At 37.4% G+C, this 27,197-nt stretch overlaps 1 protein-coding gene across 3 annotated transcripts in view; it reads right to left on the bottom strand.

Moving 5' to 3' along the window:
* Window positions 1–27,197, bottom strand: part of tenm4 (teneurin transmembrane protein 4) — a 287,914-nt gene that overhangs the window by 214,696 nt on the left and 46,021 nt on the right. For all 3 annotated transcript variants that reach the window (XM_088346405.1, XM_088346406.1, XM_088346404.1), the window contains one exon: window positions 18,115–18,384. In XM_088346405.1, the coding sequence (XP_088202531.1) occupies window positions 18,115–18,384 (270 nt within the window). The remainder of the gene's footprint in view (window positions 1–18,114; window positions 18,385–27,197) is intronic.

The raw sequence follows: 27,197 nt of genomic DNA, 5'->3' as shown, positions 1-27,197 counted from the left end.
GTGATTTTTATGTCCGACGGGATTCTGAGCTCACAGAGTCCTGTTTGTTTTGGGACATAGGCTGCTTGAAAACGGAAAAAGGCTAATTTAACCTGGATAAGAGGTTGCAGCGGCGTCGGTATTTGTATATTTATGATTGTCTTGAGATCTGTGTAAAGCTGTGATAAGACGTCGTCATTTGCTGAAGTGACAGTTCGAGAGTAGACGATCTATGTATGGTTAATACGGGGCATGTTTTATGTGTTTCCCTAGTCGATTGATGATTTGGGAGGGAAATGTAACCTTGCACTTAAGAAAAAGTGTGGTGCATGGAACCTCGCCATTTTCTACAATCTGAAAGGTTATACCGACGTTAGAAAAATGAGCAGTAATCAGATGTTGTATTATTAAGATATATTCGCATAGAAACAAGCGATACAAAGAATGTGTGAGAATTGCTGACATGTTTTCAGTCTGGGAGATGTCTCATTCGGAAATGTTGGTGTGTGTGCCAGCTGGCGATAATTGTGCGTGTGTCTCTCTGTCTGTGGATGTGTGTTCTGTTCGGTTCGGTTTCTCCCCCGGCCGCCTGAGTGAGAGTGCGCGGGTGATTTATACTTGACTGTTTTTTGTTTTTTTTTGTTTTGTTTGGCGTTGGGAGAGGAGTTAAGGAAACATGGATGAATGATGGAGTGACTGCTTATTCTACATTTTACGGTCTTGTATGTGCGTTAAAGTGTCTTGCTTTTTGTGGGTTGTTCTCGCACCCAAAGCTCACCCCCACCCCACCCCCGTCTTTCCCCCGTCTTTCGCTCTGTGTGAGTTGAGCTCAACCGTGTGTATTCCCGCCCCACCCCCGTCTTTCCCCCGTCTTTCGCTCCTTTACTGTATGGAAAAAAAAAAAAAAAAGTGGAGGGATTACTTAATTCGTCAAGTGCTCCGTTTGCGTGTGGCCTTTTGATTTGTGAGATCTTGTTCCGATAAACGTGATAAGTATAGTTTGGGTAAATTGAGGAAACAATTTGGCAAGCATTTTCAAAAGACAATGAGGAGCAGATTACTCGATCTTGAGGAAGACCATGAAAAATTTAAGAATTTAATTGCTAAGGTGATGTCTTCATGGTCATTTAACCTAGACTAAACATCCGAGTTTGTAAACATGACCGATTTAACAGGATTCAGAAGTCAGACGGACTGTTGAAAAGGGCTGAAGATGGCAAAAAACAAACAAAGACGTTCACTCATCCGTTGTCTGCGCCGCTTGTCTACAGCAGGGTCGTGGGGACACTGGAGCACATCCAGGCTGTCCTCAAACAGTGAGCAGGGGGCAATCTGAACTGATTGCAGCCAGTTTCGAGGAGAAAGAGGTAGACAACTGGGCGCCAAGGTCAGTGTGGCACTGATAAAGCTCATGGCACATTCCTGCAGCGGATTGCGAGTGGAACGTCACAATGGCCTGAGCCAGACGGCCAAGGCCGTCGACGAGGCGGTGATAACGAACAACACGAGTCTGCATTGAATCACGCTAGAATCTTGTTGATTGACGTAGTGTTTACAAATCTGAGGAATATTGATACGTTTGGATTGTGAATTATTTTATTTTTAACACAGAAATACTGCTAAAATTGTATTTTGAATCTGCTTTCCAGGAAATCGGTGATGTGTCTCCAGATGCAGGAGCATCAGGAGGATTATTAAGGAGAATAGGTAACAGGGGAATACCTTTGACTTTATATCAGATACAAGTGCACAATTTAAAAATATTATGCAAGGGGGGGTGTGAAATAGCTGAAAAAACAAGGTTACTGGTCTCCGTATTTACAGGCCACGGTAGACGGAGAGAATAATAATAATAGGAGTAATAGGAATAATAGGAGCAGTGCCATCAAAAGATCTAGGTGCGGGAACAGTAATTAGGTTTTTGATTAGAGAAGTTATTCCGCGATTTGGCATACCGTCAGAAATAAGCTCGGATAACATTTGTTCAAAAGGTCGTGAAGGGCATCTTACAAAAACTACACATTAAACAACGGTTCGGTGAGGTTTATCAACAAAGTCAAGGGATGGTGGAAAAGAGTAAATGGAATATTAAAATCAAAGATAAACAAGATCTTTGTGAGTACTAGGCTCAACTGAGGGGATGCGCTACAGTTAGCGCTGATGAGTTATCGCATGCAAACTCATTGGATCACGCATTTAACACCGCATGAAATGCTAACAGGCAGACCAGCGCCGCATATGGGAGGTCCCTATAAGAGGCCGCCACTTGCGCAACTACAAACTGAACTGAGAGACTGTATGGGACAATTGACGGCTGTCATCTACTGGCTGGTTAAGAGACAAGAGCCCAAGGTCGAACAACCATTTGAAAAGACGTCCCAGGGGATCTCGCCTACATCAAGGTTTCAACGAAAGTGGAACCATCCGAGGCGTGAGGGACCGTACACCGTCGTGAGGGCAACGCTGGCCGCAGTCCAGGTCGAGGGCAGCTCAAAAGGGTACCATCTGAACCACTGTACCACGGCTCACGCTGCCACCGTCAACGAGACCAAGCAAGATCAACAGGGCAGTAACGTTAAAATTAGGAAAACAAGATGTGGATGACAAAGCTGTGTGTGATAATAAATTGTCTGATATGATTGTTACTAGGAGCAGAGCTCGAGAAATCGCAGCGGCGAATGGAAATTGCGGGTCCGAAAGTGCAACCGGAGATCCAAAGAGCGACGCTGCAGTTGCAGACCATGACGCATCCTAGAGACAGCGGCCCGGTTAAGTGTGACACTACTGTATAACATGCCAAAACGGTTGAGGATTTGGAAAGTACAAGTACATTTTACCTCATGAAGGGCTCACTGGCCCTGAGGTATGAAAGCTCGAAAGTACCAAAATCAAAAATATTACAGGAAAAGAGAAAAAATGTGAGATATGACGAAAATGTGTAAAATATAATGTTTAAAATATGGTGCCATAAGAAACATGCACTTGAAATCTTTTAAAGGGACAGTGTGTATACATTGACCCCAAGATGTCTTTGCACTGTGGAGTGCAACCGAAGTAAAAGTGCTGAACAGGATAAATAAGGAGAGTCACAGTGCCCAAAGAAGCACTATTTTCTTCTAATTATTACTCTAGTTTACAGTCGCGTAGTCACACCAGCAGTCCCTGCTTTGGATGTAAATTGCTAAAAATACTTTATAAGAAAGCTAATTAAACGATTTAGGTTCACTATCAAGACATTTCTAATAAAAACTCGCAGGAAAAAACCTTAACCGAGAACGAACGTTTTATCCAGAAGCTGTAGCAAAGAAACTCAAACGTTTTGATTGGGTAAGTGTTAGGAACTATAAACAGGACATGCGCATTTTGCTCCATTGCCCAGCGCCTGTGCTAAAAGTAAATAATAATAATAATAATAAAAATACGTAAGTATCTTCAGTTGTAGGGATTTTTAACATTTTCATTTTGGGACAGAGTGGCAGACAAAATGAGCATCAGCACTCATAAGTGACGGCGGGAGAAAGTCGAATTTTAAGTCACTCAACACTCAAAACGTCACACAGTGAAAATTAAAATCGCTGAATGAAAGTACCGTAGAAATACTACGACAGTAATACGGTAATAGAGAAATGCCCCTAGAGGTATACTAAACAATATCACAAAACTAACGATTCAATATAGTACTTTAAAACAAAGACATAGTACGCTACATCAATTAAAAATAAATAAAAAAATAGATAACTACAGAACTGAATACCAAGTTAAGTGCAAGAAGGGCATCTATGAGCTGGCTCTCTTCAATAAATTGAGAAAAAAGCAGTTTTGTCCAATGAAAAAGACTGACTTAACCAATTACCAACAGCAATGACGTAATCTCGAAGCGACGAGATCTCATTAGCTAAGATCGGCGTGCAGAAAAATAAAATCTCATACAGCAAGACCAAAGTAACGATGATGTAATGCGTTGAATCTTTGTTATAGAGGAATTAAATGATAATGACAATTTAAAGGAAAAGTTTGCGTCCCCAGCATGAATGATGCATCTGGGACACAGGTACATGGTGAAATGAAAACACTGAGTGTATAATACAAGATAATTGTACAGAATAGTTTAAAAAGAAAGAATGTTTAAGTAACAAAACTAATCGTCTCTCGTTGAATATGCGAATGGCAAAAGGGTAAGAACTTTTAAGACGTGTAGTTATGCTCCTAATAAAGCAAGGGCGAGTAAAACAAAGAAGACGACTGGAAACCGTCCGTAATTTCAGTGTCCATCTTTTCATTGGTTGTAAATGGACAAATTCAAAAGAGGCGTAATACGTAAAAGGATTGTTTCCTTAAGTTTTCTCATATTCAATAATAGATTACTAGTGGTAAGAATGATTTCGAATTATCAAAAATTGAAAGAAGTTTGAAAATGACGACATATTATCACAGGGAAGAAAATTGGAGACTAGAAATCATTAATAACGTAGCTGAAGCTATTTCAGTCACTGAATGAAATATTTCTTTTAAAAAGAAAAGAAAAAAAGAAACAAAGGGAACTAAGACAATTGCGTAAAAACGAAGATTGTTGCGCGGAATAAAAGATTATGATAATAATATAAAATAAATACGAGTCAAAAAGATAATTCATGAGTGACAAGTAGGTATTGCTTTATATCGAATCAACAATAAGAGATTATGATTACAGAGGGATGAAAAGACAATTAGAAATTTTTGACATTGAGTTCGAGTTGGCAGTTTTTTTAGGACAATTGAGTCCACACTGAATTTTTTAGAATGAGCGTTACGTTCGACAAATGATTAATAAATGTGAAACAATAGCTGACTTATGGTTTGGTTAAGTTAAAATGAAACATTGTCTATGGAAAGGAGCATTTCTTTTAGAAGACAATGAGAAAAAGATTGATCAATCCTGGAAAGGATTAAAGGAATTAAAAATAACGGATTAGTGGATTTCGAAACATATCATGGTGATTTAGAAATATAACTGCATGGGAAATGAATGGAAATTAATTAAACTAAGATAATTAATGTCTACTAGTACTTAAATTTAGAGAAAAATTTAGAAATTGAATAACCTGGCTAATTCACTATAACAGGGGTGTCAAACTCATTTTAACTCGGGGGCCACACTAGTACATTAGAGAGAAAGAAAATGAGAAAGTGCAAAATAGAGAGAAAGAGAAAAAAAAAGAGAAAATGAAGAGAGAGCAAAATAAAGTAAAAAGACTGAGAGAAAAAGAGAGACGAGGGGAGTGAAAGAGAGATAATGGTTGAGAGAAAAAGGGAGGAAGAGAGAGAAAGAATATACAAGTACAGCGTTTGTGAGAGCCACCTGGCTTTGCCAACATCAAGTTGACATATTTCAACCTGCAGCTTGTTTTTCTCTTGCGCTTCACTGAGTGTTGTCGCGGGCCGCCTGTTTGACACCTGTGCACTAAAACATCTCAGTACGTAATCACGATAAAACTTAACGAGACTCTAAGTGCCGAACAATTCCACAAAAAAGTTAACCTAGTATATTGTTTTGCTTTAATTCTGAAAGAAAAGGAAAAAGAAACACTAAGACAAACATACAACATAAGTTATTTAAATAAGGATAATTTGCTGAAAATTGGGTATGAAAGACTTGAGACAAAAGTATGAAAAACTACACATTAGGTAGTGTTTTTGGAGTTCCCCAGGGTCTTGAAAAGCACTATATAAATCCAGACCATTTATGATGGAATGGAATATACCTTTACGGACATAGTTACAAAACGGGTTCACATATTGTAACTGACAATTAAATTTGGCATGACACTCCATCTTCAGAGTTAGGTAAAGGTTCGGAAAAGATAAGGTTATAGTTATAATTAATACAATATTTACACAAGAATGTGCATTTAAAATGTTACATACAGTTGAGGTTTGTGTAAATATGCATTTGGTGAGAAAAAGTCATTGTAGTGCAAAAAAGTTGTCAGCATTGTGCAAAACATATAACAGTATTTTTATAGATAAGCTATAAAAATAAAAGGAAATTAAAAGGATCAATATCTAATTGAAGGCAAATAAACATAGACATAACATGTTGTTTTGCTTTAGAATAGGAAGATACGTACCACGCAATACATAAAATTTTATTATAGAAAAAGATGCTGAGCACAGGGGTGAACAAATTAATCAGATAGATAGATTGATAGATACTTTACTCATCCCCTGAGGGAAATTCACATTTCCAGCAGCATCCCTGAGCTGAGAACAATACAATAGTAAAGCCAAAAGAATACAATATACAAATACCCAGTGTGACGTGCAAATGCCCACTTTAGCATGTTATATAGAATAACTAAATAGTGCTACACAGAATACATATTGCAGTAAGATTCGGTAATGTCCAATGTAGGTGGTGTTGTTTAATGTACGTATTTTTGCGAGATGAAACCCATATCCATAGGATAGAAAGTAATCCAAGTGTTGCAAGGCACTGATAAAGTAAGCAAAAATAAATAAACAAATAAATAAATCACAAAAGTAGCGAAAATAACACGGGAGCTGCTGGAATGGCTGCCATTCGTGACGGCGCCGGAAGTAACATTATCAAATACATTTTTCCACAATTGGGTCAGAATTAAACCTCTAGGGTTTAATCCAGCCATTCATGTGCAGTAAACCAAAGGAGAACAAGAAATGGGATGGTAAAGTATTACGATAATGTAAATCCTACTACAGAAATTCTATGAAATTACTAGAAAACGGAATGTAGAGCTTGGAAAACGGGACATAGTATATGGTACGGCTATAATTCTAAAAAGACCAACTACAGAAATTCTGCAAGAATACTGCTACAAAACTACAACAGCATTAATACTAGCGCTACTAAAAAAAATCCTTCAAAAATACTACAACAGACTTCGAAAATATTACAGAATCTTATTTTGTAAATATTATAAGATACTACTGCGGGAATGGTTGAGTTAAGTGCAGACCGGACCAGGACTCAATCGCTTAACGACCAGTTACTTTTATTCAGCAAAATTGTCCAACGCTCAGGGAAAAAACAAAACAGCAACTGGCCTACAGGCAAACAGGAACTCAGACTAGGAATACTCATAAAACAGGCTTTTACTCAGAACGGGCAAGCCCTTAAGAAGGACACTCGCAAATTAGACGGTCGCCACGGCGACCATGCTGGACATGACAGAAATACTACATACGTGCACAGCTACAATGACACAGTTGTACCTCTACTTATAAGTTTAATTGGTTCTAGCAGTAAATATGGAATGATGAAACTATTGTAAATCGAAACACATTATCAATTTGAATCAATTGGATTGAAACGGGATTAGTCCGTTCCGAAAGCAAACGAACCTTGTTGAATCAACTGCAATTGCCCTGAAGGTATGCTGGTGTTCAGTAGGGGTTCATACATATACACAAAATAGATAAACATGAAATAAATATAATGAAATATAACATCATAACTGTAAATGAGAAAAACTGGATGTATCCCCAGGCTCGTGACGCCAAAAGTTTGCCCACCCTTGACTTAGAACCATTGTTTTTGGGACGATGGACTGGTGGTTAATTGCGCTTTTAATGACGGATTTCTTTTTAGGTTCTTTCTACTCCATTTAGTTATTAGTATCGATACGACGACACACACGCACGCACACTGCTGTCGTCTTAATAAAACTGAATCGTCTCTGCACCGCACAACACAGTGGCCAGGATCACACTCTCAGTCCACTCTTGGCGCCCATACTCAGTCATCCCTCTCCTTAGAGCGCCCTAAACCTTGCTTCCTTGATTGAGTAGAAGGACGTGTATGAATAGTGCAATTGCGATAGAAGACAAGTTTGAATTACTGAAATTCCGAGTATTGTGGGATGAGTCAGACGAAAGAGAGACATAGATTGTGAACTTAGGTTTTAACTCAGGGGGGAAGTTGAGACATTCCGTAAAAATAAGTTAAAACCTAGTTTTTTCCGAAATTGATGAAAAATTGTCTTCTGAATAAGCTCTCCATATAACTGTTTTTTGAGATTCAAATTACGAAATTTGGACGGATAGAAAAATATTACACAGAAGAAATGTTGTAATATTACAAAATTTGCAATGTTTGTCAAATTGATTAACAAAAATCAATTAAGATAACCATTCACCATTAGCAAATCGCCCACATTGAGAACATTTTGGGATGGTATTTTTCATTTTTGGCAAAATCATTCACTTTGAGCGTGAATTACCTGCTTTCTTTGCAAAATACTGTTATTTTGAACAAGTTTACTTACTGAAGAGATCATATATAGGTTATGATTTTTATAAAAGGCAAAACAAAGAGTGAATCATAACAATAAAAACGTCTTTTCTTGGGTTAAATTGACAATTTAACAATCTATCCTGGTCATCTGCCTCGAGGGGAATGGCCAACAGCAAGATAACACGTTGAAAATCAAAAGAAAATGCAAATAAAAAGTGCATACAAATTTTTTTCTCGGATGTGATCAATCTACAAAAGAGAACACTCAAACACTCAAATCAGGGTAAATGATTCTGACAAGGGTAATGGTTAAACTGATCCAATGACTGTATTTAGTGAAAAAGCAAAATTTGAAATTTAGAACTGACAATTTAAAAAATAAATTGTTTATCTTCTAGTTAGAATTTTGGGATAGAATGCTCAAAATGGATAGGGCATCTTATAGTGGGGATTTTGATTTTCACTTACGATACAGGCGAGAAGGGTACCGACACACCAAAGTCCAGAAAAACCTACACCCACGGCGACAGCACTGAAGAGTGAGGTTACAACGCCGACAGCCAAAAATGAGTGCACGGCCAGTACGTAAAATTCGGGAAATTGTGTAGAAGAGGAAAACCATAACCCTAACTCGGTAGTTGTGTAGGCGCATGGTCTCAATGCGCGATGACTTAATTAGACTAATTAACTTAAATTTTTGTGGGCCCTCTGTCTTGTCATATGTTTTATGTTTGTTCAATGTTGTAAGTGTTTGTATTCTTTCCTGTATTCTTATCTTTCTTGTCTATATGGTTGTCCAGCGTTTAATCGGCCCACGTAACTGAAAGGATTAACAGAAAAATATCGAAGGAAAAGGAAAAAGGGAACAATACAGTACTCATTGAGACGAGAAAAACGTTTTTGAAGAGGAAGACGATTTAAAATGTATTGTTTTAGATAGAACCGATAGCACGTCTCGTTAGGAATCGAAAACGTTCGTTTTTTTTTAGAAATCGTTTTGAAGCTAAGGGTGTGCAACATAACGTCCGAGAGCCTATGGAGTTCCCAGAACAATAAATGTTTTTTCAGTTGGAAAACGATGAATTTAGGGGCGAAAGGTCTAGAAAAATTATGTTTGGTTATTTTAGGTGCTTTAGATTATGTTAATGCCAGAATAACGCCAAGAAAGGATAGAATGATAACAAAAAAGAGTTCCGGTTTTCAGTTCAAAATTAGAAAATGAAGGTATGTGAAGACGAGGAAAAATCCAATTGAGTGAATTGGAATGGAGTAATTTGAGAATGAAAAGCATTGTTATACGAAAGTAGTGGAATAGCGTGAGTAAATTCTTTCTTTTCATTGAATATGGAGGGGAAATTCATTGAGTCGAATAAAAATGAGTAAGATGAAACATTGTAGATCGATGCGCGTCATTTTCACATTAAGTAGGTGAAGCTAAGATAGTAGATTGAATTGGTTTGGAAAGAAAAATAAGAAATAAATAAATAAATAAATAAATAAGTGAGATGGTTATATGTCAATTTCCCATGGGCTAAAGTGTTAGAAGGCGTAGAAGAAGGGAAAGTTATGTGGAAAATGGATTGTTGGCAGAGCAAGTAAGGAAGTTACAAATACAGAAAGATAAAAGTTAGTAAAAGAAGGTAAAAAGGGGAAAAGAAAGTAGGTGTTGAGGAAAAGAGAAGAGAGGGACATGCAAGTGACAAAAGAAAGGAATGTAAAGGGGAAAAGGTAATTGAATGAAATATTTTTGTTGACAATTGGCCGCAGTAAAGAAAGCATATGTTCCGGGTAGACGTGTATAGCTAGATACCATCGGACAACCGAGAGGAATTCCAGAAGAATTTAAAGCTAGGAATGAAATTAAGTCTGGATTAGAATCAATGTTTATCTGGATAACTCCGAATAAGAACGCAGAATGGATTAATTACATTTATTACAACCAGCAACGTTTTATTAATTACATTAACGAGGCCTTTAGTGCAGTAGGAGAGCAAAGCGATTTTCTCTTAGCCAGTAAAGGAGGCGTGTGTCATATGATAGAGGAGGAATGCTGTACTTATATACCTTTAAACACAGCCGCAGCAGGAAGCTTCACAAAAGCAATGTCGAAAATTCGTGAGTTGAGCAATGAAGTGACAGTAAATACTGAAAAGAACAGTATCTCTTTTGATTGGTTCTCGTCTACATTTGGGTACTGGGGTGGTATGTTAGCGAAAGGGGAAATTTTTGTACTAACTGTCGTAATAATTATGTGTTTGTTGTGTTTCTGTGCCATACCTATTCTTGAAAGAGGAATTCTTAAGACGTTTGGAGAACAAATGACAGTAGTGGCTAATACTAGGGTGGCAGAAGCTCAATGAGCACGGTTAGTGATTAAGTATCCAAGCCTATTCCTTAGTGAGGAAGAACAGATGACTCAACTAAATTCAACGCCTTGAATTTTATCTGGCAACGTTAATAGTCAGTCTACATTATAATAAAAAATGGAGCATCTGCGGAAAGAGACACATGTGATGATCTGGACTGAATACGATATCAATTAGCACTATTGTTAAACACGCAACGCACTATATAGCACTAGGAATAACAGCAGCAAATATATTGGTTTCTGATTGTGATTCTTTTGTTGGTATGTCACACTGCCGGGGAGCAAGCTGCTGTCTGGGATGGTCAGGATGCATCGTCGCTTCTGGGTTTTTGGCTGCATGGAAACTGAGCGTGATGCCTGCTGGGATGAACACTCACTCCAACATCTGACTTCACGACACCCGTTGACGAATACGACATTGCATGGTCTTCAAAATGTTCACGGGGGTCAGGCCAAAGGCCGATGTGTATGCTGTATCACTATCCAGTCATGCACTCATCTTGAAATGTATCGACGACTGTTACCAAAATTTGTTATCACTTATCAGTTCAATTATTCATTTACCTTTATCACGTACCGATCAACCGTCGACGGTCCACGTGTATAATCCAGTATGTACGGATAAAGATAAATGAAGGGGGGGTTAGTGCATGGGTCAGATGTTTGGAGTGTTGGGGGTTTTTGTAAATGAAACATGAACAATGAAAGTTAGAATGATCACAGCAGGCTGACCGCCAGAATTGTATTTTATTTTCGATTCGCGTAAACTCTGTCCGTGTATTGATATCTATGATTTGTAATACTTTGCCACTACTCTGTATTGATTTTCAATTTTAATTTCCATTCAAAATGGGAGTATAAACTCCCAAAAGGGGGGATAAGGTAACAGAAGAAAAAAAAAAAAAAAAAAGGGGGGGATATGTTGTGGCAAATACACTTGCAAATGTAGAATGGATTTGCATACATGTAGAAATTTAGAAAGACTTGCTTACAGTAGTGGGAAACGGTCGGGTAGACATCCTTGAAGATACTCTTGGCAGACATTAAGTTTCCTTGAAGATAGTGTGCAAGGGACGGGACGCTCTGTACTTGATACGTGATACAGGACCGCCTTTTGGGGTGTACTCAATCGAAGCCTAATCGTCACTGCCAGCTTTAAATACATTGTCATGTTCCTAGCTCTGTAAGATCTTTATTGACGCATCAATAAAGTGACATCTCCCTCCATAACGAAGCTGGCTCCTGTCTATTTCTCTTATCCACTTATGAGAAGACTTTTCTCTCGATTATCGGACCTCCAATTTCTACAACACTCTTATCTCAAAATTCTACAAGAAATACTCCATTATGACAATGTGAATTTTTTTTTTTTTACTTTTTTTTAATTTATTGAAAATAGAAAACTAAGAAATCACATTTACATAAGTATTCACAGCCTTTGCCATGAAGCTCAAAATTGAGCTCAGGTGCATCTTTTTTCCACTGATCATCCTTGAGATCTTTCTACAGGTTAATTGGAGTCCACCTGCAGTAAATTCAGTTGATTGGTCAAGATTTGGAAAGGCACACACCTGTCTATATAAGGTCCCACAGTTGAGTGTGCATGTCAGAGCACAAACACCAAGCATGAAGTCAAAAGAACTGTCTGTAGACCTGCGAGACAAGATTGTCTTGAGGCACAAATCTGGGGAAGGATACAAAAAAATGTCTGCTGCTTTGAAGGTCCCAATGAGCACAGTGGCCTCCATTATTCGTAAATGGAAGACATTTGGAACCACCAGGACTCTTCCTAGAGCTGGCCGGCCTTCTAAACTGAGCGATCGGGGAAGAAGGGCCTTAGTCAGGGAGGTGACCAAGAACCCGATGGTCACTCTGTCAGAGCTCCAGCGTTCCTCTGTGGAGAGAGGAGAGCCTTCCAGAAGGACAACCATCTCTGCAGCAATCCACCAATCAGGCCTGTATGGTAGAGTGGCCAGACGAAAGCCGCTCCTTAGTAAAAGGAACACAGAATCCCGTCTGGAATTTGCCAAAAAGCACCTGAATGACTCTCAGACCATAAGAAACAAAATTCTCTGGTCTGATGAGACAAAGATTGAACTCTTTGGTGTGAATGCCAGGCGCCATGTTTGGAGGAAACCAGGCACCGCTCATCACCAGGCCAATACCATCCCTACAGTGAAGCATGGTCGTGGCAGCATCATGCTGTGGGGATGTTTTTCAGCAGCAGGAACTGGCAGACTAGTCAGGATAGAAGGAAAAATGAATGCAGCAATATATAGAGATATCCTGGATGAAAACCTGCTCCAGAGCGCTCTTGACTTCAGGCTGGGGCGAAGGTTCATTTTTCAGCAGGACATCGACCCAAAGCACACAGCCAAGATCTCAAAAGATTGGCTTCAGAACCACTCCGTGAATGTCCTGGAGTGGCCCAGCCAGAGTCCAGACTTGAATCCGATCGAACATCTCTGGAGAGATCTGAAAATGGCTGTGCACAAACGTCTCCCATCCAACCTGATTGAGCTTGAGACTTATTGCAAAGAAGAATGGGCAAAACTGCCTAAAGATAGGTGTGGTAAACTTGTGGGATCATATTCAAAAAGACTTGAGGCTGTATTTGCTGCCAAAGGTGGATCAACAAAGTATTAAGCAAAGGCTGTGAATACTTATGTAAATGGGATTTCTTAGTTTTCTATTTTTAATAAATTCAAAAAAAGTAAAAAAAAAAACGTTTTCACATTGTCATAATGGAGTATTTTGTGTAGAATTTTGAGATAAGAGATTAAATTAATACAATTTGGAATGAGGCTGTAACATAACAAAATGTGGAAAAAGTGAAGCGCTGTGAATACTTTCCGGATGCACTGTACATCTGGCCACTAACTAATTACAGAGCCAACTAATTAAAAAACAGACTGTATCTAGTAGACTGGGTAGCCAAATCAAAGCTAAACAAACTTTATCACTGTTGAACTCATTTTCTCTTTAGTCAACTAACTAGTCATAAAAATAAATAACCAACTAACTGACTCCTTGTAATTACTCTATTGAGTAGCCAACTAAAATCTACATAAACTCACTCACTGGATAACTACACATAAATCTAGCCAAGTAACTAATTCAACTGATTAAGTAACCAACTAATTGGTTGTATCTAGAAGACAGACGACTTAGTCAACTAAAATGTAACCAAACTCACTTATTGTTTAACTTAACTTTGGTATAGCAAACTAACTAGTTAGACGATTAATTATCGAGTAACCAACTGTATCTAGTAGACTAAGTAACCAATTCACATCCAACCAAGCTTACTAACTTGTTTACTAAACTTCTGTTTAACCAGATAACTAGTCAGGCAACTGAGTAACCAGTAACTAGTAACTAGTATCTGAAAAGCCAATAGAGTACAACCAACTCACTTATCGGTTAACTTGACATCCATCCAACCAATTAACCAATCACTCGACTGGTCAAATAACTAACTAATTAACTAACTAACTAACTAACTAACTAACTAACTAACTGCAGACAAATAAATCTTATATACAAACAAGCCATTACCCGACTCAATAACTAATGAATCAATGAATCTTATAAACAGCAGAGTGGTTGAATAAAAGACTTAGTAGCTGACCCACCCAGGCGTGTACCTGTAAAGATCAAACTAATATTGCTTCAATAACTAATCCTTAAATAGTGAACCTAACTAACCAAACAAGTCCACAACTGAGTGACCAGTTGTCGACTTTCTGACTAATGATAAAACTTCTAAGAATGGCAGGTAAAACATTGGCCCAGTCTTTAGTAATGGTAGAGCTGGGTTTAGCATTTGGGTAACGACTAAGAAAGCCGGCGGCGTTGCTTTTAAGTTACAGCAAAATGTAAGTTGTGCCTAGCAGTGATTCGGCAGGCACTAGCCGCTAACAGTGTGCTCGGGGCAGTCTCTGAGGGAAAAAAGGGTGGAAACGCATGCATGCAGCTCTCTTGTCTTAAAAGTTGGGTATACACCGTTCATTGTGTAACACAACTAGGTAAAAATGAAATCCATAAAATAAGGAATAAAATAAGGAGCAAACCTTGAGTGAAGCTTCCCAATAACTTTGCTCACTTGTCAGACAAAAAGAACATTGTCGGGAATTTATTGATAGCTACACCGCTTACCCTCAGTAGGGTCGCAGGGGTGCTGGAGCCCATCCCAGCAATCATCGGGCAGTGGGCAGGGGACACCCTGAACTGGTTGCCAGCCAATCACAGGGCACACGGGGACAGACAACTCACTCGCTCAGTCACACCTAGGGACAATTTGGACCAGCCAATTCACCTGAAATGCATGTTTTTGGAATGTGGGAGGAAACCGGAGTGCCCGGAGGAAACCCACACAAACACGCGGAGAACATACAAACTCCGCACAGGAAGTCTCGAGCTGGATTTGAACCCACGCAGGAGGTTCCCAAGACATGAACTGTGCCGCACATGCGCTAACCACTGCGCCGCCGTGCTTTCGAAAGTACAAAACATTTCTTATTTCAAAATGTTCAATTTTTATTTTATTTTTTATTTGATTACTTATTCCGTATATTTTATCTTAGAATGTAGTTTAATTTGTTTTATTAGTATTGTAATGAATTTATTATTGAATTATTATTGAAACAATGTATTAATATTTGAATATGTTTTATCATGTATTACAAACTAACCATCAATCATTAAATATAATTGTACTTATTATGAAATAATAAGTATATATATATATATATATATATATATATATATATATATATATATATATATATATATATATACATATATATATATATATATATATATACATATATATATATATATATATATGTATATATATATATATATATAGATAGATAGATAGATAGAGTATTCATTTATTCATTACATTTTCCCTTTTTTTATTGTTTTTTTTTTTAGATTATTTTGAATTAATGCAAAATTTATTGTTCCTTTGTTTTCAATTTATTAGAATCATTAGAAACAGGAAATTGTAAAAATAATAAAAATAATTCTTCCAGGTACAGTGGAACCTCAGTTTTCGAACGCCTCTTAGTTCGAACAAATCAGAGTCCGACCAAAAATTTAGATAAATTCTTGCTTCGGTATTCGGTCAAAAAAATGGAGTTTAAACGCTGGTAATGCATGAGTGCGTATGCTAGGGTGCGATGCTGAGCGGCGTACGGGTGTTTTAGCCCCTTATTATGCCTCCAAAGAAAGTCAGTGCAAGCAGCAAAGTTGCTACAGGTGAAAAAGGAAAAGTAGTGCGTACAACTATTGCATTTCAGAAAGAAATAATAGCAAAATATGAAGGAGGTGTGCAAGTGTCTGATCTTGCTAGGGAATACAGCATGGCTAAATCTACAATCAGTACGATACTAAAGAATAAGGAGGCTGTGAAATCTAGTGATGTGGCTAAGGGAGTGAGTGCTATGCAAGTTTTGGAAGAGGTTGAAAAACTTTTGATGATTTTCCTCTCCCCACCGTCCACCTGCGCCTTCTGCTGACCATCACAAAGGTAAGAAATCCTATTCATAATTCTTTTGTTTATCCTTTTTTTTATTTTTACACGTTCATGTTAGCGTAATCTTTCGTACGGAAGATTACGATAACGCGAACGTACGATTAGCCTGGGTTAACTTTACGTTAAACATTCAAGGTAAACATTCACGGTGTTGGAACAGATTAAAACGACTTACATTATTTTTAATGGGAAAAATGATTTCGGTGATCGAACAAATCGGTTTTCGAACAGGGTTCTGGAACGGATTATGGTCGAGAACCGAGGTTCCACTGTATATATATATATATATATATATATATATATATATATATATATATATATATATATATATATATATATATATATGTTATAATTAATTCACATCAATGTTTTAACTGCACTATTGACAAGGCGAGGGAACAAAATTTGCAAGCATTAAGCTGCGACTCAAGCCTGTCTGATGTTAAAAGGGTGTTCAGGGAAAAAGCCCAGGTAGCATGGGGGGAGTGGTTGGGTGTAGCACACCAGCCAACTTGAATACATTAAAAGTCCCAGCAAATGGTTTGTTGGTTTAAAGAGCGCTCACACGAAACAGGCAGTCTTGATGGATTTTAATTAAGTGTCCATATATAAATTGTATGTTATCAGGCTTAGCTGAATTAAATGGCCACCGCGAGTGCTCCCTCTGCCTAAGCTCATCGAGTAAAAATAAAAAGGAATACATGCTCAGAATGGTGATGAGGGTTCGAGCGCCGCCGTGCTAGAAGCTTCCCTTTAATCATGCACAACGGAGAAGCGCTGTCGGAGGACATTTCGATTCTGTTGCTCGGAAAAACACAGCAGGCGTATGGCCGCCATTATTTGTGCAAAATTATGTTCAAATAATTCTTAAAACCTTTATGTGAAAAAGCTTAAAAATATGGATTCAACACCTTTAAAATAAAAAATCATCATAAAATATTATACAAATGTATATATATATATATATATATATATATATATATATATATATATATATATATATGTGTGTGTGTGTGTGCGTGTGTATGGACATCTTTATTGCCATTCTGTCCATCTAAAACTTAATTGATACAGTGATCCCTTATCCCCGATGGCATATTTGTGATAAGCAAGGACATGCAAAGTGTACTTTTGTCTGCACTCATGATTCAGCATTTCAGTATCCCCAATTCCATTTGCTTGAACCAAGGACCAACAGAAAGCACTTCTGTCAGGAGGCGTGCTGTCTGACAAGGGCTAGAAGAGCGCATTTTAAAAATGAGGGGGGCATTTTTGGATGGGTTAAGGGCGGTGAAGCAGAATATTGTATGAAATGAATTTCAATGTTTTAGCTGAGAGGGGAGCTCGGGAAAGCAAATTTGTGTTATATGTGGCGGCTTTTTTTTAGTTCTTACCTCCTAAATTGAACAGCACCAGTGTAGCCCAGTCCATTTTCCCTAGGTAACTTTTGCGAGGGCATTTTAAAAACAGGGGGCATTTTCTCTTGTGATCCAAGCTACTGCGTAGTATTATGGAAATCGGCATCGAAAGAACTGCACTTTGTTTGGGACAGTCCATTACTGTATATCCAGTTGACTATTGCTGAGAACAGGGGGCTGAAAGAGCAAATTATTTTTTTCTAGCCTCAGGCCACTAAAATGTGTTGTTTTGGCATACCTAAAATGAACTGCACAGTTTTGGCTGCATCCAATTATCTCCAGTCAACTATTGCTGAGAGAGTGGGCTGAGAGAGCAAATGTGTGACATGCGTGGAAGCTTTTTTTCCGTTCTTTCAGCATGAAATAAACTACACCCATACCGTGGAAATCCATTGTCCCCAGTCGACCATAGCTCGAAAATTGGGGTTCTGGTTCCTGTTATTTGTGATACACCAGGGACATTTTGTTCTAAATAACCTCATAGGCCTTTGCCACCCAACAACCCCAGCAGAATCACAGCAAAAAATCCCCAGGCGTGCCAATAAATGTCACCCACCGTTCTCTGTGTTTTCATGCTCAGTGTCGGTCAGCGTGAGATTAGAGTTGGCCCGGCTGGAGAGACAAGAACTCCGTCCCGATTTGGGGTTTCCCCCTCTGCTCCAAAGTCGAACAGCGTGCTCTGGCGAGGCCAAGCCGTCCGTTTCCGTATCGGCATCCGATCCGACGCTGACTGAATATTCGCGCTGCGGCATGCCTAGCTCGCCGCGGTACGATGCCGCCTGGTGGCCGTCTACAAAACCAAGCTCTCGTAACGAGAAATCTGCACCTGTAAGAAAAAAGAAAAAGTAAAACGTGTGACTTTGGAGTTGAAGCTCATCTTTTAATCACCCACCTTTGTGATCTTAAGAATGCTTGTGTTGCGTTTAGCTTGTTGCTAGGTGACCTATCAAAGCCTAGGAAGTAGCTCGTCCGCTTCTTAACTTCATGTCACGCTATAAGATTCTTCTAGGAGTATTTTGAAATCCCTATACTTTTACTTTTACTAGAGTAAATTTGTTTAGAAATAAGGTCGCATGGGCAGGTGCTGGAAGAAGTTGAAAGTTTTAGGCACTTGGGTTGTGATGTGGCTGCAGTTGGTGGAATGGAGTGCGAGGTATTACACAGAGTGAATCAATTAAGAAGGGTTTTGGGTGCTCTGAGGAGAGTGATGAGCAACAAGAGTATGAGTATGGATGTTTAGAGGGGACTGTGTGTGATTGTGCCGACTGTGCTGTATGGTGCAGAGACTTGGAGCCTGAACGCAGATTTGAGAAGGAAATTAAATGTTTATGAGATGAAGTGTTTGAGGAGTATGTTAGGAGTGACAAGATTGGATGGATTGAGAAATTAAATTGTGAGAGACAGAACTGGAGTAATCGTGGAACTGAGCAAGCGTGTGGATAAGAGAGTACTCTGTTGGTTTGGACACATGGAGAGGATGGATGAGGAGCGAATGTTGAAGAGGATCAACAGAGCAGAAGTAAATGGAAGAAGACCAAGAGGAAAGCAACGATTGACGTGGATGGATAGTGTTATGATCGGAAAGAGGTCTAAATATAATGGAAGCTCGAGCTCTTGTTGTTGATAGGAATGAGTGGAGAGGTGTCGTGAAAGGATAGCAGGATGTTTGGACGCGTTCTAAGGGATGGGCAGCGCACCGTATGATGGGGCAGGGGTAAACCAGTGAAAGCTGTCAGCCCTGCTGTTGAACAGAAGAGTGTGTTGTGTCACCCTGACCCGAGTGACATGGCCGCTTTCTGTGTCCCGTTTCATCTGGAGGGACACAAGCATGACCGACTTGGCTGCCGAGGTGCTTAACTTGTGGGTGTTTGGGCATTTGGGTTGGCCATGGTTGTGTTTGTTTACGGATGAAACTGATCAAAAATGGCACTTAGCAATGCCAACTATTAAAACTCAGAAGAGGAGGAGCACCCGTGGCCTCATATCAAAAGCAGGTTCCCCTTAAATAAGGTACAAAACACCAGCTACAATATGCAATGTCTCCTTTGTTCGAGTTAATGGGCTCGCTCGTTGTTCTGGTTGGAGAGCCTGTTAAGATAAATGGGCTAGTTGGGCTTTAAATATGCTACTTGGTCCTACATGTACTTAATTTATTTATTTGTGTCATACTATTTTCATTTTATCTTCTGTTAAAGCACTTGAATTTTCATTGATTATTTTAATCTACTTTTAAATCAAATGTATTTTTTGTTGATTGGATGGACTTTGATAATTTGATGATCTTATTGGTTGTTTTAAAAAAATAGAAAAATATGACATTGCTACAGTTACTCAGTACTTTTATTGTTATTTTTTCACCAAGTACTTTTTTACTTTTACTCAAGTAAGTAATTGGATGACTACTTTTACTTCTACAATACTTGTGTAATATTATACTGAAGTAATCCATCGCATCCACTACACAGCATTATCTCCAGACAGAAGAGCAGTTTCAGCGACAGACTGCTGTCACTGTCTTGTACTACGGACAGACTGAAGAGATCTTTTCTTCCTCATGCCACAAGGCTCTTTAACTCTATCCGGCAGAGTAAAATCCCACATTAAACCACACCCCCTATATTGCATATTACCGAATTTTTTTCCAGTGTGTATTCTGTGTAGCACGATTTAGATATTCTATATAACACGCTACAGTGGGCATTTGCACGTCACATTGGGTATTTGTATGTTGTATTCTTTTTGCTTTATTATTGTATTGTTCTCAGCTCAGGGATGCTGCTGGAAATGTGAATTTCCCTGCGGTGATGAATAAAGTATCTATCTATCTATCTATCTATCTAACAGTACTTTTACTTGAGAAAATGTTTGGACACTCTACCCACCTCTGCTCCTCTCTCCCTCTTCATAACTACATGATTTAAGATTAAACTGGACGACAATACTTGCTAAAAAAATTGTAAGCATTGTACACGTGTATGTTCCTCACAATTACATATTTTAGTTCTTTTTATAGAAGATGTAGCCAAACTTGGCCATGTCTCCTCTCTCCCTCCTAATAAGCACGAGGCACAAGAGGGACATGAAAATTAGTCACAAGATTCAACCAGCTATCACTATTTGTTAGAAAAAAATCCTAAACCTTTATGTTCCTCATTAGAATATCTTTTAGATTTCTATAGAAGTGGTAGCTGACAAAGCTCGGCAAAAAAATCTAAGCATTTATGTTCCTCATGAGAATATATTTTAGCTTTCTATAGAAATGTCAGGGTTTTCAATGTAAATCTCTTGATTTTCTGTCTCAAGGTAATTAGCTTGTTTTTATATTAATAAATATAAAAACAATGTTTCTCATACAAACACACACATAAAGTAACGTTTCAACAATGAGTGTAATTATATCTCGTACTTTTATCAATCTTGTATTCTTTTATTTTGAAGTCGTGTTCTTGTCATTACTGATTCCTCTGACGTTAATAATCACTCCCTCTCTCTCTTCGGGACCTCAGCCAAGAAGGACGTGAGTTCTTTGCTTCCACCATTATGTAGAATTGAACTATATACATGTATTTTATCTGTGCAAATATAGCCACTAAATAGTTTTAATAATGTCTATCCCTGCCAAATAGTGCCGAATACCGGTTTGTTCCGCGTTTTTTGTTCGATTCTAATGGATTGGGATGAAACAGCACATGGGACCACACGGTTAGCATACCGAGGTTAGCATCCAAAATGCTTTGGAATCGAGTAGGAACGGGCTTCAACGAACCAGAGTGGTGTACTTGCTAAGGTAAAATGCATGTATTAAAATATAAATTTGAAATAATTTTAAGAAGAAGCCATTTTGTAATGAAATAATCCGGGTTTGGGTTGTTGTGAAGCTGGAGCGCGCTAAATAGCATGTAATGCAACTAAATTCCTAGGTACAAAGAAATACTCTACAATCTAAGAGAATGCCAGTTGAACTAGGGTGCATTCTGTTATTCAAACTATATTTTTAGTTTGAAACAGTTCAGATGTATGAGACGGGTAAATTACGTTATTTAAGTACGGAATAACTTACAGGAGCTCACAAGCCAGAAAAATGCACGTTCCTGTTCAGTTAAAATCCGTGGAGAAATATTATAAATTATACAATTATAAATATTATAATTGTGAGGAACATACACGTGTACGATGCTTACAATTTTTTTAGCAAGTATTGTCGTCCAGTTTAATCTTAAATCATGTAGTTATGAAGAGGGAGAGAGGAGCAGAGGTGGGTAGAGTGTCCAAACATTTTCTCAAGTAAAAGTACTGTTAGATAGATAGATAGATAGATACTTTATTCATCACCGCAGGGAAATTCACATTTCCAGCAGCATCCCTGAGCTGAGAACAATACAATAATAAAGCAAAAAGAATACAACATACAATTAAATTAATTTTTAAGGTCCGTGGGTTGCGGCGTTCCCCCTGACGAAAAGTGTGTAGAAAAACCAACCAAAACTCAGTAATTGTAAACTATATGGCTTCAAGGTGCACCATCTAAAACTGTCTAAATTAAGCGAATTTTTGTGGGCCCTCCGTCTGTACATGTTTGTTCAATGTTGTGAAATGTCTGTTTGATCTATCGTATATTCTCTCCTCTTCTTGTCTAATGTTTGTCTTGCGCTGGCTTTTAATCGGCCCACGTAACTGAAAAGAAAAAAAAATAGGAAAGAATTGAAGCAAAATTGCCGCAAACGAGAGAGCGCGCGCAACTTAAAAAAGAAAAAAAAAAGGAAAAAGCGACAAGAGAAACGTTTTTTTCAAGAGTAAAACCGCTTACAATATGTTGAATTGGGTGGAACCGATAGCACATCTCGTTAGGAATCGAAAACGTTCGATTTTTGGGAAATCGGCGTTTGACGCTAAGGGTGTGCCTACGGGGTTCTAAAAAATATTTTTTTCGGTCCAAATTTTTTGGGGGGTTTTTCAATTGGAAAACGATAAATTTAGGAAAGGAAAGTTTAGAAAACTTATGTTTGAGTTATTTTAGATGCGTTAAATGAAGTTAATGCCAGAATAACACTTACTAAAGATACAATAACAGAAATAAAGATAGAATATTCCGGTTTTCAGTTCAAAATTGGAAAATTAAGGACTGTAAAGACGGGGAAAAATCAAATTGAGCGAATTGGAATAGATTAGTTTGAGATAAAAGCATTTTTGTACAAAATTATCGAAAAAGAGCAAATAATAATTTATTTTCAATGAATATGGAGGGAAAATTCATTGAGTGGAATAAAAATGATAAAATGACTCGTTGTAGATCAATACACGTCATTTTTACATTTAAACTGGTAAGCAAAAAAAGAGTGATAGAAGGTGCAGAAGGAAAAAGTGTTATGTTGGGAATGGATTGTTGGCAAAGCATGTAAGGAAGTTACAAATACAGAAAGGTGAGAGTTGGTAGAAGAAAGTAAAAAGGGGAAAAGAAAGTAAATCATTAAGGAGAAGAGCAAGGAGAATTCAAGTAAGAGAAGAAATGTAAAAGGGAAAAGTTATTCAAAGAAAAAATAATTCGCTGAAAATTGGATATGAAAAACTTGAGACAAAAGTATGAAAAACAACACATTAGTGTTTTTGGAGTTCCTCATGGTCTTGAAAAGCACTATATAAATGCAGACCATTTATGATAGAATAGAATATACCAGACATGGGACCAAGTCACACATGTGCAAGTCTCAAGTAAGTCTCAAGTCTTCACCTTCAAGTCCCAAGTAAGTCCCAAGTATTTTTTTCTTGGGCAAGTCAAGTCACAAGTCAAGTCCCGAGTCTTAGATTGCCAAGTCCAAGTCAAGTCACAAGTCATAAAAACAGCGACTCGAGTCGACTCGAGTCCAAGTCACTAAGTCTCAAGTCCCCATGTCTGGAATATACCTTTACTGACATAGTTACAAAATGGGTTAACATATTGTGACTGACAATGAAATTTGGCATGACAATCCATCTTCAAAGTGAGGTAAAGGAACAGAGAATAATAATAATAATAATTTCCTTTGTATTGTCATTCTTTGTAACAATGTACACAGAACAAAATGTCGATACACCTGACACGTTGTAGCGAGCCGATGCAGCCGCAGCCAACAGAGGGCACCGCCATTTTACCAATTAGGTATGACTCGGCCAAGGCGCGAACCAGCGACCTCCCAGTCTCAAAGCGGGCACACTACCATCTAGGCTACTGAGCTGGTAAGATAAGGTTATAGTTATAATTGATACAATATTTCTACAATGATATCTAGAGAAATGGTGGTCATAAAAGTACCAAAATAAGACTCCGAAAACAGTGGGAAGAAAGGAGTTTGGTTCAATTTCTGCTATTGTTTTGTTGAAAACTTTGGACTTTGCGGACTGCTTTGCTACATTGGTATCAGCTACCACACATCACACAATTTCATTGATAACCAGATATTTCACAGGTCTCACATACTTACACATCGGACCCCACAACTATAAACATAGTTACTGGGTTAATCAAAATTAACACTGATTAATTGATTGATTCTTTGATTGAAATTTTTGTTTATTCTCTAACAAATACTTGCTAGGTCAAAAAACTTGACAATTGAGCTAACATAAGAGAATAAAGTTTTTTTTCACATGAATCAGATCATAGAATGAACGTATTATGATAAGAAAATATATCTTATCAAGGTTTTTCTGATGCGTTTCAACATTAGGTCTCAAACTTAATGAAGGAACAATCAGGGTAACAGGCGATATAATGTTTGTGATATTGGGTTTTATTCCTATAAACATCCACACATCTTATCGATGCCGGTTGTCATATTGCTAGAATTTAAAAATCAATATTTTTCTTAAGAAGGGTCTTGGAGGTTTGTTTATGCATACAATTTTTTGATGAATTGGCACCATGCACTCTAACCTCTTGCCTAACTAGTGATGCTACAGTTTCGAAAAGGATTTTGGGGATCTTTTCATTCTGTTTATCTTAATTCTCAGTCTATTTTTTTAAATTATTCGAGATTAACAACAGGGGGGGAAATGTCAGGTTTTCAATGTAAATCTCTTGATTTTCTGTCTCAAGGTAATTAGCTTGTTTTTATATTACTAAATATAAAAACAATGTTTCTCATACAAACACACACATTAAGTAACGTTTCAACAATGAGTGTAATTATATCTCGTACTTTTATCAATCTTGTATTATTTTATTTTGAAGTTGTGTTCTTGTCTGTACTGATTCCTCTGACGTTGATAAACACTCCCTCTCTCAGTTCGGGACCTCAGCCAAGAAGGACGTGAGTTCTTTGCTTCCACCATTATGTAGAATTAAACTATATACATGTATTTTATCTGTGCAAATATAGCCACTAAATAGTTTTAATAATGTCTATCCTTGACAAAAAGTGGTAGTACAATTTGGTTTTGTCTCCTCTCTGCCTCTTCAAAACTAGACATCATACTTTAAGACTAAATTAGCCGACAATACTGGCAAAAAACATTCTAAGCATTTAAGCATTTGTGATTCCCATTAAATTACTTTTTTATTTTCTATAAAAGTAATAGCGCAAATTGGTCGTGTATCCTCTCTGCCTCCGAATCAGAGCAAGGCACAGGAGAGACATGAAAAAACAGTCACTTGATGCAAGGAAAGGGAAAAACAAGGGGCAGGGTTGATCTCATCTCATCTCTCATCTCATTAGCTACACCGCTTGTCCTCAGTAGGGTCGCGGGGGTGCTGGAGCCCATCCAAGTAATCATCAGGCAGTGGGCAGGGGACACCCTGAACTGATTGCCAGCCAATCACAGGGCACTCAGGGACAGACAACTCACTCGCTCATTCACACCTAGGGACAATTTGGACCGGCCAATTCACCTGAAATGCATGTTTTTGGAATGTGGGAGGAAACCGAGGTGCCCGGAGGAAACCCACGCAAGCACGGGGAGAACATACAAACTACGCAAAGGAAGTCTGGAGCTGGATTTGAACCCATGCAGGAGGTTCCCAAGACATGAACTGTGCCGCACATGCGCTAACCACTGCGCCGCCATGCTCCCCGGGCAGTGTTTATATTGTGATGAAATTATTAAATGAACACAGAACTTAAATATGAACTTTGGTGTCTGAAATAAAAGCTACACGTATAGATTATAATGCTAGTGCTGTGATTTGATGAAGAACATGTCCTAATCAATTTCTAACAGTTAAGGCTTGATAAATAATTCAAGATTCTAAGCAAAACTAAAATTTGAGGTCGCTCGTTCGCATTTAGAGAAGGAAATAAGAAAATTCCCCAAAAATTCCACTCCATGATGCAAAGCTAAATCTTGACCCACTTGGCAACCATATATTATCATCATGATCATCATGATGAGCATCATCGTCATCCACATCATCCTCATCATCACCATCATAATTATTATTAGTAGTAGTAGTAGTAGCGGTAGTAGTGGTAGTAGTTTTTCTTCTTCTTTTTTTATTCACAGTTCTTATTTTTATTTCGAAATAACTGCCGAATTCGTTAATGATCGCAGCAAGGCTTTAGGGCCGTGACCTTAGCTTGGCCTTTTGGCTGAGAATAAGAGTCCCGGCTCCTAGGCTTTGTAGCGTATATGAACTGACCGATAACGGATAATGGATAATGAATAACGAAGATAGAACAATAACCCTTAAAAACCCCAAAACCCCTCTGGAAATTTTATATTTTTGTTACAATAAATGTATTCGTCAAAGCATGCAGATTTCTTAATATTGTCTATCATTTTTATAGTTTACTTAAAAACAATACATAGTCAAATAAAACGAATTTTAAAAAGATCTTATCTATAGAAAAATGTTTCTGCCACTTGACATATGTGAAAAATTTGATAATTTATTGTAATTATTTCCCCAGGAATAAAGATATATTTTGGGGTTATTTTCAGTATTATTTTGGTTCTAATAATTTCTTAAATGAGCAAAATTATAATTCATCGGTCATATCTGTTACAGTTTCATATAGTATCAGAAAATTAAAATAGATGTATGGGTTTTTTTTGTATCATTTTACAAAAAACAATACTGCAATTTTTTTAATTTAAATGAAATAAAACAAATATTGTAATATAAACTCTATCTTTCATAGTATATATACCTGTATATATAAATATATATATATATATATATATATATATATATATATTTATTTATTTATTTTTTTAATCCTAAATTTTGAAAATGTATATTGAATCTATCTATTATCATTATCCAGTAATATTGTGTATTTTTAACAGAAATTTCAGTCAAACGATAGTTTAACCAGGACAACAGTAATATATGATAATTATACATTATATCTAACTTAAATATAATTAACTTAATTTACAAGATAAAATAGGTAAATAATATTGCAAAGTAAATTAGAAATATTTTGAGCCTTCTGAATCAGGAAGAAATATGTTTTTTTCCTAGAAAATAACCTAAATATATTGGAAAGATTTTGCTTATTCTTAGTATAATATTTGTAAAAACACTGTATATTTTAGGTAATAGTATTATTTCACAAAAAAATATATATTTTCAGGATTGATTTTTTCAGTAAAGTAATTCCAAAATTTAAACTAAAATGAATTAATTATCATTATCATAAATATTAGTATTATCAAGTGTTA

The sequence above is a fragment of the Urocampus carinirostris genome, chromosome 10 (genome assembly GCF_059441175.1).
Source record: "Urocampus carinirostris isolate Australia breed hairy pipefish chromosome 10, RoL_Ucar_1.0, whole genome shotgun sequence".
Lineage (NCBI taxonomy): Eukaryota > Metazoa > Chordata > Actinopteri > Syngnathiformes > Syngnathidae > Urocampus > Urocampus carinirostris.
The sequence above is the reverse complement of the archived record's forward strand: the minus strand, read 5'-3'. Positions and strand labels throughout refer to the sequence as shown.